The sequence below is a fragment of the Aptenodytes forsteri genome, unplaced genomic scaffold, assembly GCF_000699145.1.
Source record: "Aptenodytes forsteri isolate BGI_AS27 unplaced genomic scaffold, ASM69914v1 Scaffold108, whole genome shotgun sequence".
In the NCBI taxonomy this organism is placed as follows: Eukaryota; Metazoa; Chordata; class Aves; order Sphenisciformes; family Spheniscidae; genus Aptenodytes; species Aptenodytes forsteri.
Genome location: NW_008794448.1, coordinates 1,036,121 through 1,058,157, shown reverse-complemented (window position 1 = coordinate 1,058,157; position 22,037 = coordinate 1,036,121). Strand labels below are relative to the sequence as shown.

At 35.2% G+C, this 22,037-nt stretch overlaps 1 protein-coding gene across 1 annotated transcript in view; it reads right to left on the bottom strand.

Annotated features, from left to right (window-relative positions):
* DPH6 (diphthamine biosynthesis 6) overlaps positions 1-22,037 on the bottom strand; it is a 214,684-nt gene that overhangs the window by 117,660 nt on the left and 74,987 nt on the right. The window contains exons 7-11 of the mRNA XM_009290341.2: positions 21,574-21,661; positions 13,228-13,378; positions 11,836-11,967; positions 7,891-8,020; positions 4,214-4,388 (exon numbers count right to left, since the gene is read on the bottom strand). Of these exons, the coding sequence (XP_009288616.1) occupies positions 4,214-4,388; positions 7,891-8,020; positions 11,836-11,967; positions 13,228-13,378; positions 21,574-21,661 (676 nt within the window). The remainder of the gene's footprint in view (positions 1-4,213; positions 4,389-7,890; positions 8,021-11,835; positions 11,968-13,227; positions 13,379-21,573; positions 21,662-22,037) is intronic.

The window sequence follows — 22,037 nt, the reverse complement described above, 5'->3', positions numbered from 1 at the left end:
GGAAACATTAGAACCACTGCAAGTATCACTGCCTTAAACCAGATGCAAGACTACTGTTCCCACAGTACCTACCCACTAATTTATCATGCCTTGATTATTAGAAAAACGAAAGGAAAACATAATTTATTGTAAGGTGAGTAAACAGAAAAAAAAAGAACCCAACTTTGATCAAGTCAACTACCTGGGCATTGGAATCAGAGAGTAAGAACACTCTTTTGTTTTTTATGTTTGTGCTACTGGGTTCTGATAGTGCGGAGGAGAAAACTGAGAAAAAGATGCCTGAAGGATGGCTGAAACTGGGATTTGGCAGCTGTCAGAGGTAAGGAACTGAGGTCACAAGGAAAAGCTAAAAGGTTCCACAGACATAATCAAGTCATAGATGCATATATGTCGTTATGTATATAAAATACATTATGTCACCATCAAAAATTATTGTAGAGTATGAGAGTATGATAAATTCTATTGTGGCAGTTTATTTGTTCCTTTCCAGATAGAAAAACATAAAGAAACTTTGCCAAAGCAAACAAACTGTAAGTACAAATAGACTTTTAAATTACATTAACATACTAGAAGAACATCTGGTACAAACACTGACAACTTTCCATGCATTCTTAGATAAGTATTTGGGGTTAGTGTTTCAGCTGGGCTTTTTTTTAAAATTATTTTTTAATGAACTATGCTCACAGTTCATAAATGCTCAAAGAATGTTCTCACAAAATAAATAATCATGAATAAGCTCTCAGTATAAATTTCTCACCCCAAACACTGCTTTGCAGTGCATCTTCTTGTTTAACTCCCTGATGTACAACTGTGCTGTTAGCTTTGGTGAAGATGGTAAGTCAGCTGTTTCTATACAAGCTACCAATTAGTCTTGACAAATCCTCTAATCCACTGGTAAAACAGAATTAAAACATGAAAATAAAATAATAATCTGATAAACAACAGCGAGAAGTAAAAACATGAAGTACCTTTAGTAAAAATAGTGAGCTACTACCAATGACCAGCACAAATGGGGCCGGTGCCCACTGCAGAACAAAGATCTGGAGGAAGGCAAACCGTGTATCATTACATACTCCCAGACTCAATAACCTAACTAGTCTGTGGTACTACTATTAGAAGGACATGATCAGAACACTTGTTACACATTACTGAGACCAGCGTTATAGCCTTTACAATAACTCTGACGTAGCTTACATTCCAGTTGCTGACATAGACACTAAGATTGGCAGAGGTTTCTATACCAATAAAACAGGTGGACCAAGAAAAATATATTAAATGATCTCAGGTTTTTCTTAATTATAAGAAAGTCAGTCATATCGTATCTTACAACAGTTTATGTCTACTTCTTACAAGTAGAAACGTTGAAGTTGGTTTTAAAGAATGTTAATCCCAAAAGAGGAAGAATGTTTGATTTTGCTATAAATACTTTGAAAATCCTAGTTTCATTCTGCCACTGTTGTTTGGTGTCTATCAGACTGAGGTCAGGACATTCTCATGGTAAATTTCAAATTTTTACTTTTTGTCCTCATAGCACTGTTGGCAGGATCCTGCAAGGTCCCTACAGAATTAAAGTGATGCTCTGCTGAGTGATTTGTTGAGCCTGAAGTGTGAATTCCATAGTTTGCATGAACTACCTACAGCTTTCCGCTGCCAGCTCCACTCTTACATGCCAGTGCACATCAATCCCAACTTGCAATACCCTGAATATTACAGTCCTTGGCCTATTCTGAACTGAGCAAAAACACTGTGCTAAAATACATGATGATTCCCCAGTGTCCATGAAACTTCATATTGGACTGAAAAGACAACAATTTAATTGCCCAATTGTTGTCAAGCAAATGACAAAGAAAATCTACAGATACACAACACAAGGGTAATATCCATTTACTGTTTTAAGATCATTAAGCTTCTGTTACTCAAACATACAAAACTGATCAACATTTCATCATCACAAAATTATTATAACTTCAAATAATTTTTGTTGACTATAAAGATTAAAAAACCACCTTTGTTCCTTCCTTATTTATTCTGAAAAATATATTCTATTCCTAAAACATACTGAAGCGCTTTACTTCCGCTGGTGACCCTAAGAGCTTAATACCTGCCCATACATAGTCCGAGGAAGTTCTGAAAATCCACCTAAGGAAGATTTTAATTTTGGAAAATTCACATTTAAGAAGATACAAGATTCGTATCTTCCATTAATAAATTTGCAAATGCAAATACACTGTTTATGCACTTATGCATTCCTCTATGATGTATTCTTATGAAAACGTTTTATAGGTTGTCTCTTTTATACGCTATTTTAGAAAGAAAAAAATTATTTAAATATGGAACACATCTACTGAAATAAAAAAAAGAATAATATTCTTTTGACGTTTACTGGATCAAGCTCTGCAGAATAGAAATATGTTACCAAAAACTCGAAGATTCTTAGCAAGATAAAACCAGGATAACTTTAAATATTGATACTCAGATGAAACATATCGGTGGTAGTAGTAAGGCAAAATCTGGCAAAGGAAAATTAAAACTATTGCTGGTATGTATATTACCAATTTCCCATACAAGTATTTGTGGACTTGAGACAGAACTTAGCCATAAAGGATGACAAATGAGTGATCCTGTAGCAAAGGTGCAGCTTTTCATTACTGTTTGTTTACTCCTGTGGTCATTGGATTTTAAAAGTAAAAATACTTATTTTCTTATACCTTAAGGGAAAATAATGTTGCTTGACTGAAACGTTCCCTTGGGGAAAAAAAACCCAAACAAACAAAAAACAGTGAAAAGTTCTCCTTAATGTTTAAAATGCTGACTAACGTTACTGGTTACACTATATTTGAAGAGAAATGAGCCTTTCCTTGGCTATGCTGACTGTCCCATACCACCAGGAGAACCAAGAGACTGGCAGCGCCTGCTTATTGTCCGTTTGCAGCATGGGACTGTTCATTGGGTTACTACAGCAATTTTCAGTTCACACCCTTTTCTGAATTTAGCCTATGCCAGCTCCAGGACAGTAATACAGATTAGCTGCAATGATATATCAGAGAAGTTTCTCCAAATACAAAGGTGCAAAGCTTATTAAATTTTATCTTTGCAGGGCTATGCATGACATGATACAATTATGACCATCAAGGTGTAAGACTGAATGGAAGAAAGTTTAATAAACCAACTTTTTGCTTTCTCAAGAAAAACGGATATACACAAATGATAAAAACCCACCCTGCTATAACCACAAACAAGATTAATATGGTAATCTACCAACATTTCCTCCTGCAAATGAAACAAATTCCACATGAGCTTCTGAAGCAAAATACTATTCCTGAAATTTTCCATAAAATGGTACAAAGACAAAACAAAGTACAATTTCATGGCCATTACACTAGGTGGGTTTGCAGACTCAAAGAAGTTTCAGAAAATTTAAACAGATGCCAAAACATGTTGCTTAAATCAGTTTGCAAAACACAATAATTGGACCAGACAATGTATTACACAAGAGGAGTATTGCTAAGAAAGGGATATATACATCTTTTGGCAACAGAAAAGGTGAGACACTTCATCAATTGTCAGAATGGTACTAGCTGGGCAAGAGGTACCATACTAGGAAAAAAGCTTTTTATTCAAATTTTTGGTCCACTTTTCCATTATACTTTACTGCCTTCTTTTCATACTTTTAAATAGTATGTAATATTCTATTCAGTTTGTTTTTAATTAGAAAAAAAGACCAGTTCTTCAACCTTGCTGTACTTTTAAGTGGTTAAACAGTACCAAGAGTCTCAAGAGGGATTTCATTAAATAAGCACCTTAGGATTGACTTACCTATAAAAAAGTTTGAACTTGCTCACTTTAAACAAACAAATTTCAAATATCCTTGGATGTTCCTAAATTGTGTTTCTATTCTAGGCAGATTATAAAAGTGTATGTGCGACACAATTATTTGGTCTAATTATAATACACAACAAAAGTAGGCTGTTCTTGAGATTCTCTGCAAAGAATAATTTAACCTGTCTTACGGTCACAGAATGAAAGACTGATGCAGCTTAAGCTTTTGTTTTGTCCATAAGTTTTAAAAATATAAATTCAAAATGCTAATTTTTAATTTTTTTTTTTATACATTTTCTTTTGCACATTCAGATGGGAGACAAGGAGACTTTAAAACTGTACTCATTTCAGTAAACTGACATATAGTTCACATGAAGTAACAAAGATTCCCTACCTTGATGGACTGACTGTAAGGTCCTATGTTAGCAGGTGCCCAGTGGGAAATGCTCTGTACATGCATGACCAGCTTTTCATCACGTAACACATCATCTGTTGCAATGTCATACTTATGTGCAAGGCAGTCAATGCAAAACAGGACTCCATCAGGTAACAGGGTTTCCACACATACTCTGAAAACACAAGACAATTATGTTTTTCAAACGGAAAGTTTGCTTGCACCAACTTTCAGCATTTATTTTCCATGGGTTTTTGGTTTGGATACTATGTTATGAAATTTTGTCAGGAAGATAAACCAAAAGCTATTGTATCGCAATCACCTGCTAGCATTTACACTGTTATCCCCTCTCCAAATAATGATCAACTTCAGACTTCCAGCAAGATAATTTCCATTACCAAGGAGAAACTAGCACCATAGCCAATGGCGCATTTCCATTTGGTTATTTTTATGATGTGTATTACGTTATTAAGAATACATGAGTTCTTTTATTAAAAAAACCTTGACCACACAACTCTGGAAATGCCACATAAGTTATGCTAAGTAGCCTTCAGACCGAGTGTATCATTGTCATATTCTTACCTCCACGCATTTTTCACTGAATCTCCTTCCAATGGTTGGACTAAAGGTTCAGGTTTCTAAAAAGCAGCAGCTTATTGTTCCTTTACACCCTTCTCACATGTTATCATGCAATACTGAGCATATTTTTCCATTATACTTCAAGCTGAATGACAGACACACATTTATGACAGGACTGAAAACCTACTTAAGCATTCATTTAAAAAGTTCACTTTTGTTTGCTCCAAGGAAGACTGAGTGCCTGGATGGACAGACAGACAGACAGTCTGTTGCATGGGGCCAATGAAAAAGCAGGGTGTGTGGGGGTGTGTGTGTGGGGAAATCAACATTTCAAAGCCTGAAAAATAATTATATTTGCAGTCCATGCATAAAAAAGTCATTTAGCTCCCAGCAGGAATCCAACAAAAAATTACTTGTTCTCTTTACATATCATATAACATAACCTTATAAAATTCTTCTCATCTCGCTTATTTCTTCCAAGAAAACTATTTTTCTCCCCTCCTCCCACATGCAAATACAGTATTTTTTCCTCATTACCATCATCATAAGCATGGATGAATGGATTTTCTGCTTGGGCTGGTAAATTTTCAAGACAATTTTGCAAATTTAGTGCAGATCCACACCCCTGAGTCAGTGCTTCCAGCATATCGCTTGTGAGAACTCCCACAACCAGGTCTCTGCGCATAATGCAATGATGCAGCCATGCAAACTGTTGTATAATTTTTCTCCTGGACAAAATGCAACATAAATCTATTTGTTCCATAAAAATAATCATAGAAAGCCATTTTCCTGCAACTTCCTAATCTTTCTACCTATTATTTTAGTGATGGAAGACTATGTGATTGGCTATGCAAATACGGAGGCTTAAAACATGCAGCAGCATGAGAAATGAAGGAAGCTAAACTGGGAGAAGTTAAGTGTCATAAAGAGAACTTAAAATATATAGGAGTGGAGATTCATTTTGTGTAGTTTACAGCTGGGACTAGATCCCTCCTCTGAAGGCACACACAACCAACACTCCATCCCTCTGTGATTTAGTCATCCTGGCCTACAATCAGCATCTCGAAGAAGCCTCTTCCTGCTCTCTTTTAGTCTCTTCTGATTCCCAGACAGCGTAGGAGAATGTGAATCTATGATGATATACATTATGTTAACAACTTCTTTCAACTATTTGTCACGCTATGCTTAAAATTCACATGCCTACACTACACTTCATATTCTGTAATGAGTATAAAATATAGTATTTTACATTAGAAAACTGCTAAACAGTTGGTTTTAAAAATAAGAACAAGACATGAGGTCTGACCTCACAGTTGACCCTGCTTTGAGCAGGGGATTGGACTAGATGACCTCCAGAGGTCCCTTCCAACCTGTATTAACCTATGATCCAAGTTGAATTTTTTAAGCTATAGCAGTTCTGCACACTGAACATATTAGCTCAGATGCTTAAGAGCATGAACTACTATAATAAGAAATAAGCCCTTTTGACAAAGGCAATAAAGAATTTACAAATGGAAAATTAGTATTAACACACAACTTTCAAAAAAAACAGAACAAAAATTTAATGGGCTAGATGTTTGTTATCCAATTTCCAATGGAAAAAAAAAACAACACACCCAAATAACACAGGAATACTGCATACCTAGACCATCAAGCTGTTTCATTATGTCAGAGGTGGACTTGGATGCAACACTGGAGATTCTGTACAACAGATATTAAAAAGCTATGATTTGGGGATCTATGAATGAAAGTGTTAGCATCAGCGTATTCAGAAGTCTAAAATAATTTCTTTTCATACTTGCATTCTTACTGAATACGTAAGTGCAGCTAAGCTACCCACTAACAATCATTATCTGATGGAAACACAAGACATTAAGAACAACCACACTGGATCAAGCCAAAGATCCATCTAGTCCGGTATTCATCTTCAACCACAGCCAAGTGCATACAAGCACAGGAAGAAAAGGAACAGAGTAAGTATATATTGGTGCTGTCTTGAAATATCTCCCAGTATCTCACAATGTGCATCTCGGGAACCCCCTCAGCTAACAACTTTGCTTTTGTATTTAACAAAATAAACAGAACAAGGTGAATAAGGTTTGTCACAAGGACCTAGAAGGTTCCAAACCTCATCACTTTTAGGAAGACTTAAAAGTCATTGATGGTAAGGCTTCAGTAATGCTTTTGACACTGTGTCCCATAACATCCTCATAGAGAAGCTGTTGATGTATATATGGGCTGGATGAGTAGGCAGTGAGGTGGACTGAAAACTGGCTGAACGCCCAGGCCCAGAGTGTGGAGATTAGTGGCACAGTCTCGCAGGTGGCCATTAACTAGTGGTGTACCCCAGGAGGCTATACTGGGTCAAGTCCTGTTCACCATCTTCATTAATAATCTGGATGATGGGGCAGAATGTACTATTGGCAAGTTTGCAGATGATACAGAACTGGAAGGAATGGCTGATATGCCAGAGGTTTGTGTTGCCATCCAGACAGATCTCGACAGGCTGGAGAAACAGGCACACAGGAACTCCATAAAGTTCAACAAGCAGAAGTTGAAAGTCCTGCACTGGAGGAGGAACAAACCCATGGTCCAGTATATTCTGGGGGCCAACTGGCTCGAAAGCACCTTTGCAGAGAAGGACCTGGAGGTTCTTGATGGACAGCAAGTTGAACGTGAGCCAGCAATGTGCCCTTGTGGCAAAGAGGGCTGATGATTTCCTGGGCTGCATTCAGAGGAGCATTACCAGCAGGTCAAGGGAGATAAACACACAAGAAAAGCAAATAAAATCCCACCAATACAAAAGAGTTGTCAGTTTAATCAAGTCACACAGAAGAACTTGCAAAAAATGTATTATTCTTCTGTAAGTCCATATAGGGGGGGCATTTATAAACCTTATGGTATATATTAAGGCAAGAATTTCCAACCCTAGTGTTTTTGAATTGAGCAGCCCTGATGTGATTACTCCAAAAGGCAGCAAAAGTCTACTTCTAAGTCTGAGGCACAAACATTTGGACAAAAGCTTCATAAATATGGTAACAATAATTCAGTATATTGCAGTGTATCATAAATGTACTATAGCAGTAGTCTAATCCTACCTTGCTGGTGGACACAAATCAAATTCTGTCACATAAACGGAATTTATAACATTGAAATCTTTCATGCTCTTCATATACAGATGAAACAAAATAATATCCTTCAGTTTCAATCCCTCCGAAGTCATATTAGCTGCAGGATAAAAATAATACAGCTGTTAAAGATAGAATATTTTAAATGTGTGTAGAAAGACAGCATAGGCATCCTGGTTTTGTTCAGCAAAACCAACTGGTAATAACCTAACCGTTGTCTAAACATGACTGAAGGCTTTACAACATACTACCTTTCCCCACATAATACTTACTTTTTTCATTAAATTCCTTCTCATGTTAGTTTTCCAAATATACAGAAACAGAATACAAATAAATTTTATCCACCATGAGCAGTGGTGAATTCCTGCCCCAAGAAATTAATGCATGTAGACATGTTAGTCCGAATTCTTTGTATCCATAAGTTTTATTATCTTGTATTTTTTTATTTTCAGTCTGTGACAGCTAGTAATCTAGGAAGGACTTTGAATCACAAAAGTACAGAACTGGAAGGGACAGTAAGAGGTCCTTTAGTGCATCACCCTCTTCAAAGAAAAGATCAAATATTTATTTGCTATTCCTGAGGGATGCTTGTCTAAGCTGTTTTTAAAAACCCTCACTGCAATAATAATCTCCGCATAAACAAAGAGTTATAAATGGCAAGACAGACAATAGGAAACAGAATTGGCCACAGGAGAAATGAAGGAAAGATGAGAGCAGGGGAAAGTTCAAGCAGACAGTTAGAGAAAAGATACTGGGAAGTCAAGATCATCTGAATGTGTATGCATAGAAGATTCCAATCATAGCACTTAAGGAGAATGTATTACTCTTACATAGTCAATACCATAACAAGATATGTGAATCAGCTCTGCAGTGTGGACCTTTTGTAACTCATAAGCAATAGAAAATAAATGAAGACAAAATCTTCTCTGAATATAGAACCTATATAAATAACAGTCCCATGTGACCTAACTTAAATGAGCTACGCAAAGCTCTTCTCAGTGTAACTTTGGGGATCTTGTCCTTTAATGTTACAGTATGTACCTGTATATACTTATATATTTGTTTTCCAGTGGAGAAGTACAAGAGTATAAAGACCATCTCTGTTGGCTGTTGCCTTAGTGAGACAAAAATATTTTTTGTGTAAAACTTTTCTGTGCTTTTAAAGACAGTTCAGGAGTTGGCACACTTCCATAAAGGCTACTTTGGTCACACCAATACTGAATTTTGCTCTAAATGTCTCAGCTTTACTTAGTTACACTTCCATTAGCGTTGGCAATCTGAAGAGGTGAATTCTCATTGACAGAAAAGGAAGCGTGCGCTAAATGATATAAGAGATTATATAGCAAATGACAGAACTCCTATGAAGTCAAGATACACCTCCAGAAATATCTGCTGAGAAATTAGCACACAACGATAATTCTGTCCAGAAATATAAATGTATTTGAATGCTGCCTGATAGCAATCACTAGGTCAATACCCGCTGCTATGTCATCAGTCAAGGAGGAAACAAGGACATTTTTCAAATTTCCAGCCAGCATTCCAGTAAACAAGAAAGAGTTTTGGCCTTCAGTTAAAAGTTCTGCAGCATTATATGGAGTACTGGAGGGGAAAAAAAAACCCACCCAAACTGAACCCACCCCCCTCCCTCCAGGTTTAAATTTAAAATGCATAAGCCAACAAACTAACTCTAATTTGTGGACACGTAACAACATTAGAGCAAGTTGAAGGCAAAGAGATTTGGATAAATTCGTAACTTCTAGTTTGATTTAAAAAATCTTCTTAAAGTAAGTAAAAGTACAATCCCCTTTTCCTCTGCATGAGTTAGAGGAATGATGGGAAATAATTTCTCCCTAGCTTCTAAGCAGAATAAAATTGACCTCCCAAAACACTCTATCTAGTAGAAAGGCATAAATGATGAACTGGTTACCAACCCACCACTTGGGTTCTTGACAACAAGTTCTGTTTCCCAAGGAGAGGACTCTTACACAGCACATCTCCAGGATGTACAGGGAAACCATACAGCCCTTCTGTTGAATTTCAAGCCATTCACTGTTCCTAATAATTTATAAAATTTGATCAGGTGAGACTCAGCCTTGCTTAGGCAGAACTGCCTAAGAAGAACTGACCCAAAAGATAACATTGGCCAAAGTACAGCTTAATCCTTTTAAATGGGTTATCCAGGATCCTTAGGCTGAGAGTCACAAAAGACAGTATCCAAACTGTCTACAGGAAGTAGCATTTTAGACTAAATTTTCATGTAATAAAAATCTATGTAGTTCCCTTCAAGCCTATAAAGTTTTGCCATGGTACAGATGCACCAGAGCAATCTTCGTCATCTTCCAATCATATCTAAAGAAAAGTTTAACAAAAGAGTTTAAGAAAATAAATGTAAACAGTAATGTACTGCATTCCCTCCAGTTCTTGGCTTCACAGGAGAATTCCACCCACTTTACAGAACAACCATGTTGCATAACATCTAGTAATAAATTTCCATTTCTGAATCCTTTTGGCAGCACTTATCCTCTTTAGAGGTGATTAAATCAGTTAACCCAGCAAAGAGGTTAAAAGGACTGTGCTTATTCCATTCTCACAGCACTGAAGACTGAACTGCTGTATAGATCATAAGTATGAGTTCAGAAAAAGCCTTGTGCGTATTTGCAGATCAGTTAAGTTCTCAGAAACAAATTGTTTCTTTTGCCATGACAGAACCATAATTCATTCAGTCTTCCACACCCACTTCCAAAAAGAGAAAAACAAAAGAAAATGTGAGAACTGACATTTTCTACCAAGGATCAGAAAATTACCATTTTTTTTTTTACCATAATACAGCTAATGCAAGCAATTTGCTGAAAGCAATAGGCTACTGTACTAGTCAGAGCACAATCTTTTTTGACAGATGCTAGGGCAAAAATATATAATGTTTGTACTGGCAGATTTCCATTCAAATATAGCAAGAACAAAATAAAACATTACACAACCCTTTTGCTTCAATTTACAGATTATACCCAGAAGATTTACACTAAATACTATTGTCTTTTACTAAAAGTTTGGTCACATCCACCTTGCTGATTTCCAAGCAATCAAAAACTAGCTTAATGACCTTCTACAAAGTATAACTTCTTTGCTTCTGAAAAAAATTCTATGGTTTCTTTATAATCCTATATTCAGTCATGAATACTCAGCTGCACATGCAAAAAGTAAGATTTTATAGGACAATACCTCAGGCAAATTAATGAACAAGAATATGAGCCTACCCATTTAGATACTAAAAATTATTTCCTTTTTTATGAATGAAAAGAAGCCTGTATAAACACGCTTTGCTTAAAATTTAGAATGAAAAAATTACAAAACAAAAATGTGAACATTTTATTTTATATGTCAGTATCTTGTAAGAGGGGGTTAGTAAGGAACCTGGATTTCATGATTCCCAAGATCGCAGTTTCTCCTTTACATTAAGAATATAAATGAGATTTTACTGCTACTGACCTAATCCTAGATGCCAAAATGTGCAACAGCTTTTCCAGAAACTTAATTTAAAATTATGGTAGCTACAAAAGTGCTTTAGCAAGTAGACAGCATCCATAGCACACATGCACACTCACACACACAGTATATATTGCAAGAAAGCTATAAAGCAAGTTATAATGTGAGTAAGTACTGTGGAAATAGTGTTGTTACAGTAATATGAACACTACTCTGGCTTTCTAGGGTCTTCAAAAGCCAGTCAAATTATGATGTGTTCAATATTGAAGCTGGCAGTCTTGATATCAAAGATTCCAATCCAATGCAAAATGAGATGGCAAACCGACAACCATATTTAAAGTTATAAAACGTATGACAATACAGATTCTTACTTAATACCATATTAAAAACAATATAGTTAACAGCAGATAATGCATTAACTGAATAAAGCACCTCGGAGAGAAGAAAATGCTTCCCTTGCTGCCTCTTGAGCATTTTTGCCTTTTGATGGAAGGAAGTGGGCAGTGATACCTGAAAACCACTGGTAACCACTCAGGGACTTTCCTGAAATTCCAAACGTCTTAGCTACGGGAAATGAAGAATAGCACTATGATTATAATAATGTAAGATTTCAGATTAACCTAGAATGTATTTTAAATTGTTTAAGTAAGAAGAACTTCTACAGAAAAAAAAATAATCACAAACAGTAAAAGCATCTTGAAAAAATATTTACAAACAGATATAAACCAAAACCTTGAAAGTAAGTGTGCTGGTAACAAAGCTTCCAAATGCTACTGACAAATCGTTCTCCAACACTGCCTTCAGAAAATATGTCTGCAAGTAGTATTTAGCTGAGAATTTCTGTACTTTCTCTCCTCCTTTCCATTTTTGCTGACCTTTTACAATTTCTCTACCTGTTTTGATACAGACTTGGCATAAGATATGACACTGAAAAGCTAAAATTTTCAAAAGTATCTAAGTGACACAGGAACAGATTTTCAAACTTATATGCCAAATTTTAATGGAAGTTAGGTGTTTAACCTGGTTCTGATCATCTTAGCAAATGCATAACGTGTTTAGACACTTTTTAACATCCCACCAGGCACTATCCATATTCAAGAGCCTAAATACCATTCAATATCAAACACTTATGCTATGAAACTTGGTTTTCAGGAAAAGTTTACTAATCTTTGGGTGTAGGGTAAAAGTGATGCTGTGATACTTCAATGAGGTACCAATCTATGAACTCAGGTTTATCTTGCATTAATCACCTCATGTTTGAGGCAGTGCTAATATCAGGCATATGATTAGTTACCGCAGCTAATCTAAGAGACAGTAACTTGCTAGGCTGCTAAACTTGATCATGCATGTCACCCTGAGGTTGCTAGGGTGTGTACAGACTCATACACTATGTAAGCAAGTTGAACAGTTGCGTTTTGTACTTTATTTTAGAGATTGCTTTTCTATCTTCAATTTAAAAACAGTAGAGTATGGGTACAGGTGTGGTTAGACCTTTTAAATAAACTCAGTCCCTCCACTCAAATGTATGATTATATTATAGTAATTCCATTCAGGCAAACAGAACACATTAATGTGTGTTTCCTGAAAGAAAGAAAAAAATGGGTTATGCTCCTTCTGTAAAGTAACTTGAAATGCTTCATTACTACAGATCTATTGATTCCTATCAGAAAACCTCATTGCAGTAGAAACTCTTTTTTTTCAGACTGGTTATTAAAGGTCACGAACATTCTTTTCAGCAGTGTTCTTATAGTAATTAACAGCGCACTCCACCACAGCATGAAATATTCAATATTATTTTTCTAATGAAAGCCGTGCAAAACTCACTGAAATCCAAAGAATTATGTTTCAAAGACTTCCAGATGACTGGAATGTTTTTCTGTGGTTCATCCTCTTCTGATGAAGGGAAAATATCATCATCATTGCAGCTTTCCTCACAAGAACAGCTATTGACCATAAACGTACCTGAAGATTCCCCCTGCTTGAGACAAACATTATAAAATAAGCAAGTAAACAGCATGCCAAGCAGTATGAAATCAGCACATTTTATCATTCAAATTTTGGGTTTCAATTACAAAAAATACTATAGCTCAATGGGTACGTATGAATTAGAACAATTCATGGAAGAACAGCATTAGGATTTCCCACTATTTAGATTGCAGAAACTGGCAGAATACAATGTGCTCCTGTTGACATATCATATGGAATGAAAATGCAGACTTAGTAGTAAATAAGGACAACAGATATTAAAAATAACGAGACTCAAGAGACAGAAAGAATACTATGATGAAGAAATGCTATTCCACAATTATATACAGGACAACTAAGTTTTCCAAAAATATTATAAATTAAGTGAAAAAAGGAACAAAAGTACAAAAGTAGTAATTTCATAATTAACACTGTCACTAAACACTTGAAACAGCAAAAGACTAACAAGAAAGTTTTAAAACTTGGTGGAACCTTGAATGAATGCAGTCCATGTAAAAAAAAAAAAAACTCTGTTCTCAAAAAGACAATACCTTCCATCAAACTCACTGCGCCTTGGGATGCTCAGAGTTTTGAGATACAGAAAAGAGCATATCCCAAGATGTATACATCAAAGTAATTTCTTGACATGGAAGGAAAATAATTCACTGTACCTCCTCTTCTTCCCAAACACTTTCTTAGGCCTAGGAAGAGAATACTACCCAGCGCGCCTTTTAAAGCAAAATACACAGGCAGAGTGCGTACTGACCAGTCTTCCAAAATTCTGAGTTCATTATATTTTCAACAAGCCATATAATTACAGCACACATATATATTTTTTTTAATTTTAGAGCAATCAGAACCCCTACTCTCTTTCATCTGATTTTCCAAGGCAGCCTAATCTGCAGAGCATGTTGACCTTGGGATCACTAGCTTGGCTAATACTACTTGTCTTCATCTAAATTCAATATGAATTATGACAGAATTTATCCACAAACCTTAACCAAACATCACTGCATGCTGTAACTCCAGATTCTATCGATTAATTTTCTGCTCAAAGGTCTCAAATTTCATATAGTGTCTAAACTACGCATTTTACTGCAGGCTTCTTAAATACCAAATTCGCAAAAATGATGAAAAAGCCAACTAACGCAAGAAAAAGTTGACAAAATACGAAGCTTTTGGCAATCCTTAAATACGGATTAGAAACTGCTGAATATTCTTTTAGCTCATAAATTAGTGTACTATCTATAGAATATCCATGCAAAATGTCTATGAAAAAGAATATTAACATTATATAGTGAAACGCTCATACGGTCGCCTGAAGTTTGACCCTCTGCATTCTCTGCTTTTTAACAATTAGATCTCATCAAGCTGTCAAACAAAATGGAATATATTAAAAATTACTAATCAAATTTGAATATAGACTTTTTTAAAAAAGTAATTTTATTGTATTTTTTTCTTCCCTTTGGAAAATAAAATATATCTTACTGCAACTTCAAAAGTTTTCTCTTTATATTAAGCAAAAAAAAAAAAACCTGAGAGAAAAAAAGGCAGAAAACTACGGTTAGCATCAGAAGTCTGCAATGAGAACTCGGCATTTACATCCACATTTGACTTCACTGGAGAGAAAAAGGATCCAGTTAAGTTAAAGCAGTGTACTTGGAAATTCTGAGGAAAGGCTAAATTACAAAAAGGTCATTACCTATGAGAAGAAACTCAGCTCTGCAGCCTCTAAAAGGGCTCAAGGGGAGTTTTATAAGCACTGTAAACACTAAAGCTATGCTCTTCTAAGAGGTGCTGATGTTCTTTGATTGGACCTCATTTTATTCATTCCTCCAAGAAAGGCATGAAAGTCAAGGCAATAATCTACTTTATGTGAATCAATTGTACATGAGAGGTTAAAAGAAGTCAACTAAACAGAATAGCGTAAAGATGAAAACTGCAATTTAGCACAAACATGACATACATTCCAACATTACAATATACAAGCATCCAACAGCATCTATACCATTTCCCACTCATTGAATTACACCTTCAACTACTGCTGTCAGTTGATGTATTTTGCCGTTACCCAGAGGGCTGCCTGATAGCTCCTAACCCCTCAGGTATGACTTAGAAAATAAAGAAGCAGGAACACAAATCTGTAATTGAAATAGATCTTAAGCTGGATTATGCTACAAGAACCAAGAAAATTCCATTTTTTTCTATATTTTTTAAAGTTTCTTTTTTTTTATCCATGAGACATCACTTTATAGAAATATATAGACTGCATAGTGGCATGAAGTGCTAAAAGCGCTACCATTTCCTTCTTGCAAATTGTTGTTTTATTAAATTAGTTGCTTTCACTGGCTAATTTGTAACATCCATCATGAAACAATCAATTTGCATTGTAGCACGGGCATTCACTGAGTACTAATGTAACATACACAGAGTTTGCACCTCTTGGTCCTACCCCCTGAGTAAGCATGCACAGACATGGTGATATGAATGATACTATCGCAATGCTGCTTTGGGTTTTGTTTTTACATCACCTGGATTTTAACTTCAATATGGTATAACAATCCATCACTAGGCAAAAAATATGTTAACTGGAAAGGGAAAAGTTCCAGCTTGCCAGTATGACAGCCACTTTGTTTCTTGCTTTTGTTAAGCTTTACATAATTACCTTTTAAGAGATCTAGAGCTACAGATATCTTCTGCAGGTGCCTTTAGAGACCTGTAACTTCTCTCCATTCCCTAAACTGGAGGACTGAATTTATACGCTCTGCAAGTGAACGTGAAAAGAGCACCTATTCCATTTTTATGCCATCTGTGAAAATTGTTCTTTCAACTATGCTTCTAAACAAGTTTTCTGCAAAATGTGCTTCATAAAAAATACATGGGGATGCAGTGAGACTCACAGACTGTATCACAACTGGTTTGGTGTAACCTACAGAACTCCCCTGTAGCTTTGTAATTTGTTGATACTACAAATATCCCAAATTGATGCTGCAAGAAATTTTCATATCATTCACAGTCACATCCCTTTTTCCTAAATATGTCAATATTTTATAAATTGTTAAGCTTATATCAATATTGCTTCACAGATATAAATAAAATTATACATCTGTGTTTACACACATGCATAAACAGCTGGTCAGTTGCAAAATTTTTGGAAATCACTAAGAAATACTAGAAATTCTACAATGTCTCTTACATATACCAAAGACCATAAAAATAATTATAGACTACTGTTGATTTCAATGCCTATGATACATCACAATGATTCATTCAAGGCTGACTCCCACAATGCTCCAAAAACATAGGTAATCAATCACTTTCTGCAGCAGCACAGATGCAGGCTACAGCAGAAGTATTAGGTGTGGAACCTGGCATAAGAAGAACAACAGGCTCAATGCCAGCCTAAGTAAAGCTGCCAGACTCTTTTTAGTAGCTATATTCAAATCTCATACAAATGTTCGTCTTCCATTCCTTTCAACAGAGAAAGTAGTCTAAGAATTTAAAACTTAAAGTTATAGACTGCCACAAGCAGACTAACTTTCCCTAAATAATATTCTCATCACTTTAAAAACAAAAAATCAAGCTTGCTATAATGACATTTTAATTAAATCTTACAGAACCTATTTTATCACATAACATTTTCATGTTACTTCACAGAAGCAATATATTTTCCCATTTGTTACACTGTTTCTCCCACACCCACTGTACATTGTGATACCAACCTAATTTTGGATCAGAGCCTGCATGCATGCATATGCTTAACTATATTCACATAACTCATGTCATTGATGCAAGTGCGCTCAGAATGAAGTTAAGCAAATGCACGAGTGTTCCAAGATCCAAATTCTCCTGTTGAAAAAGCCTTGCAGCTAGGACTTTGACTGATATAGCTGAAATTCCATGCAGTGGTCTTTTATGAAAACAACAGATTGCCTTCTTAAAAAGCTTACATTCTCCACTACCGAAACTGGTATAAAAACCTATCACAACACAATTCTGAAACTGATAGTTCTCCCACTGAGCAGCAATGAGAATACAGTGGGGCAGAGAGCTCACAAGACATAAGGAAAGACTATGATAATCTCTTTATTCTTTGTGGTGTACCTTGATAACAGAGCTCCTTGAAATAAATATAATGAGAGAGACCATACATCCCCTTGCAGTATTTCAAGTACAATACACAGACACATAGGAAAGAAAGTCCTTTATGCTGAAAGACTTTCAAATAAAGACTATTCATTATGAAAAGAGAACAAAAAATTCTCTTTTCCCAGAGAACTGGACTAAATCTGCAATCAAATGGAGTAGGAAAGAAAATCCTTTCTTTATTATCTTAGTGTTTGAAATAAATCAGTGCAGAAAAAAAAAAATTCAGTATTTGTTACCAAAGTTTTGAAAACATAACTACAAGGGTTATCTATATTCTTATGATGCAGAAGGGAAACTAAAGGTTACCTAGGAGAAGTATCATTCAACAACGACAAAGTATTCAAAAAATGCCACCCACAATGCCACCAACAAAACATATTTTGCAACTTGAAATTCCTTCCTGTTCCCCCTGACATCACTTACAAAGTCTAATTCTACAGCTAACATCCTAAATGGAGATTAACTAAAATAATTCAGGCCAGAAGGAACTGGACAGAAATAGGCTACAAAGTTAAATCAAATCTAACCTGCAGGATCATGCTCCTTCAGTACACAAGGCATGTAAATATCTCCCAAACACCTTTTCTAACTTTTACAAGTGTTTTTAAAACCATCTCCAAATTGACCTGTGAAATAGATTTGCTGATGTTTAACAGGGGCATAACTGCTTCCACTTCTGAAATGTGTTCCACCCAAACAGGTCAAGATCTTTTACAAACAGGAAAACAAAGTCTCACAATATCAATTCAAGATAGGTATATATAATGCAATAGTATGCTACAAGAAAGAGCAGCAGCAGGCATGATTCCTGTATCTCTTACAGGCAAACAGGCTTCTTTCTTCTGCCAAGCGTAGAGAGAAAACTACATGACTCCCTCTAATTCTGGACTATCCCTAACTTAAGAGGCTGCAGTTTCACGGCTTGTATTGTTTGATGTATGTGTGCTCCTACTCACTGGAACTCGGGGAACAAAGTATTAATTATTAAATGTGGGAAAGAGCAAATCTTGAAGCATGAATGATAGCTAATATGTTCACTACTGTCATCAGAAGTATGTTCACATCAGCAGAAGCTCCAACAGCTTTAATTTCTGTTTCTGATCATTCAAAAGCCAACACAACGTAACAGAGTAACAGAATAGTATAATATGGGGAAAATAAAAATGTTTTGCAAGTTCATTGTGCTGTCAAAGTAAAAAAAATCATTTCACAGTTGCATTTTTTCCTAATTGAAAATATTCAAAATTAAATTTGTATTGAATACAAAAGCTGATACACTTGATTTAAAGATTCTGGAATATGCTTCAGAAATTGCCTCCCCCTCAACAAAAAACATTCTACATTTTAAATGTACTAAGTGACAGTCTTATTTGCAAAGTAAAATACTGACGAAGCTAAGTATCTGTATTATGTACATCACAGTGGTGACCTTGGTTTTTTACCATGAAGTAAATGAGGCATTCCCGAATTTTGAACATTAGTGTTTTATTAGCGAACATTAGTGTTTTATTTGCATTATTATTCTTAATGTTTTTGTAAAATGCCTACAAAAAAGTTATCTCAAGCTGTGTTTACCAAACTTTTAATAATGTTTTTATAATAAAATCTTATATTTATTTATCTCTTTAGCCTTTTTATGTATCACTGGTAATGCAAGTAAAGAGGGTGTGTTAAAAAAAATTTCAATTATTATGCAAAAACACATCTTGAAGTTGCACAGTAATGTATTAAACCAGAACAGTGAGTAAAATATTATTTTCCCCCAGGCACAAGGGCTCATTTTGCTGCCAGAAACAATCTAAAACAAATTTCTACGCAGGCTTTGTAGTTAAACATGAAGAGATTTAGCTGAAGAAAATGCATTATAGAGGAGGAAAGACAGCAGAGACTAAGGTACGCTAGCTATAATTGCATAATGATTATAAAAGTAAATTCAAAGAATGTAAAATTAACACCTGTGGCACATAACGAAGATAAAATGAATATCCAATAAAAGTTAAAAATATGTATATATCTCAGTTGAAATGATAACAAAACTGATGTCATAATACTTATTAGAATCACACATCACTGTGCAGTCTATTAATGGTTTCTACAAAGTGCTTATACAAGTGGCTACTTTTACACATTGTTCATACTGGAGTATTTTTTGCCCAATTTTCAGTAATCCCTTGAAAGCCTGAAACTAAAATTAGTTCTCCTAAAGCAGTTTTTCCCTGCAGCGATTCGTTATTGTAGGATTGGCTTTTAAGTGCTGAATTACTAACTGATACTTAATTTTTTTTGTAGGGCTTGTAAGCACCAAATAATGAGAAAAGTACAGTACTAGAGGCATATCAATCTTGAAGGCATCTCTTTATCATTATGTAGTTTAACCATGCCAACTTAGTAACAAGTTATGCTCTGAAAGACTGACTGGTTCTCCATATTCATAACTTCTTGAAAACCTAGCTTATTTTATCGTGTCATAAAATTATCTATAGCCAAAAGATTCTAATACTTTTCCTTACGAGACAAACACTGCAGAAAATAGACTATTTTCCTTTTAACTATACAAGACATCAGTTTATATACCAAAATCCAGGGCAAGTCTCTGTAAACCTTACCCCTTTGAGAGTGTGACAGCTTTGTCTACAATGGATTTGAAATATGATTTACTACAACACTGCTTGAAACTGTGAGGCTTTAACCAAATCTAAAGCATCTACATAAGAAGGGGAAAAGAGCTTCTGAACAGATAAAAGTAAAATCTTGATTCTTATAGAACGTGTTATGCATTTTAATATGATTTTTTGCCTGATATATGTAAAGCTTTGTTTTTCATTTGCCCTAGCCTGTCACATTGTAGTGATGTATGGTGCATTTTAGCATCAAGTTTGCCATGAGCAATAAAGTCAGTGCCCCCAAAGAAATATTAATATATTATCACTCTTCCCCACCATGCCCGCTCCCAAATTTTCCTTTATTCAGACTATTTGGTTTTGCTTCACATAGTTGATATCCTTTTCACAGTCTCCCACACAAATACTTAATGCTTTATTTTTGAAAGAAATCCCAAATAAGAAATTGACAGGATGAAATACAATTTACTTTCCAAGGCAGGAATGAAACCATCATGGAAGATAAAAAACCAATATAATAATGTTCTATAACAATCCCTGCACCTAGAAGAGGTTCAGTGATCTTCAAAGTGTAGAAAGAAGTAGGAAGACCTACAAAAAGATGGCTGCAACAGTACTAGGAAGATCACGAGACACTCTCTTCAACAAAATACTAGCACTTACAGATGATCAGGAGGGGAAAAAAAAAAAAAGTCATTTTACCCCTAAAATATTGAAAAGAAAAATAGTAAAGTGATGACAAATACTAAGAAAAATAACTTCTGTTTTGACCTTCTTAGCTCTGCTCACATAAAAGTCTGCAATATTTAAACCACTAGAGTTCCTATTCCTATTCTGCTGTTTCCATGGAATCATAAGCTGAGAGAATGAATCCCAGTGATCTGCTAATGATTCCTTTAAGATCTTTGACCAGGATAATCTCCTCTACATAATTTGAAGTCATTCATTAGATGTATCTTTCATATGGAAAAGATAAAACAAAAACCAGTATGTTTAAAACTCGAGCACTTGCACGTCAGCAAGTTTTTAAATCATCCACTTTACACCACAAACAGCAAAAAGAGATGCCACCTCCCAGCACATCAACACTGTTCATACAGTTTCCTAATACAGCTGTGTTCCACAGTGTGGCTAGCTGTACTACACAGGTTACACATGTGCTTGACTGAACTACATTGGCTGAGCACCCTGAGGTTTCAAGATGAAAAATGCTACACAAATATACTACCTCCATTCATTCATTTGACACAAGGAAGCATTTGTGTTGAGTTTTTCCTTATGGTAAGTTCTGAAATTCAACTAAATATGTACATAGTTATTTGATAGTACACCCACATGAGAATACATAGGTTCACTCCAAACTGTGACAAAGCAACATAAAAATAGAAAGCATGCATGTAGCTTTAAAGGAAGATGACATTTGCAATCTACTTGCCTTATTCTCCAGGTGTAATTTTAAAAAACGAAGGTAGGCCACAGGTGCAAATGCATCAGCCGAATGCACAACCACCTTGGCTGAATCTCTGAAATACAAAATTCTTAGCATCAAATATTAGTATATAATTTTACATACAGACAATACTTAGTTGCTGCATAACACAGACTCCAAGGTAACTCACTGAAAATCTATTAACTTCTTATTTAGTTTTCATATAAATTAAGAAAAAAGTTTGCTATATAAATTTGTTATTCTTCACTAATATCTTCATTATCTTTCACGTATCTTCATATTATCTTCACTAATTTTCCATTTTCAAAAGGAATAAACTATACTTCCAGACCAGTATTGAGAAATTCAGTTAGCTATAGTCTATGAAAGCATAAATAACATTATGTTTTACATTCTAGAGACTAATATGCAAAGCGATCTTTTAATTTCACCAACAGGAGATTTTTTAA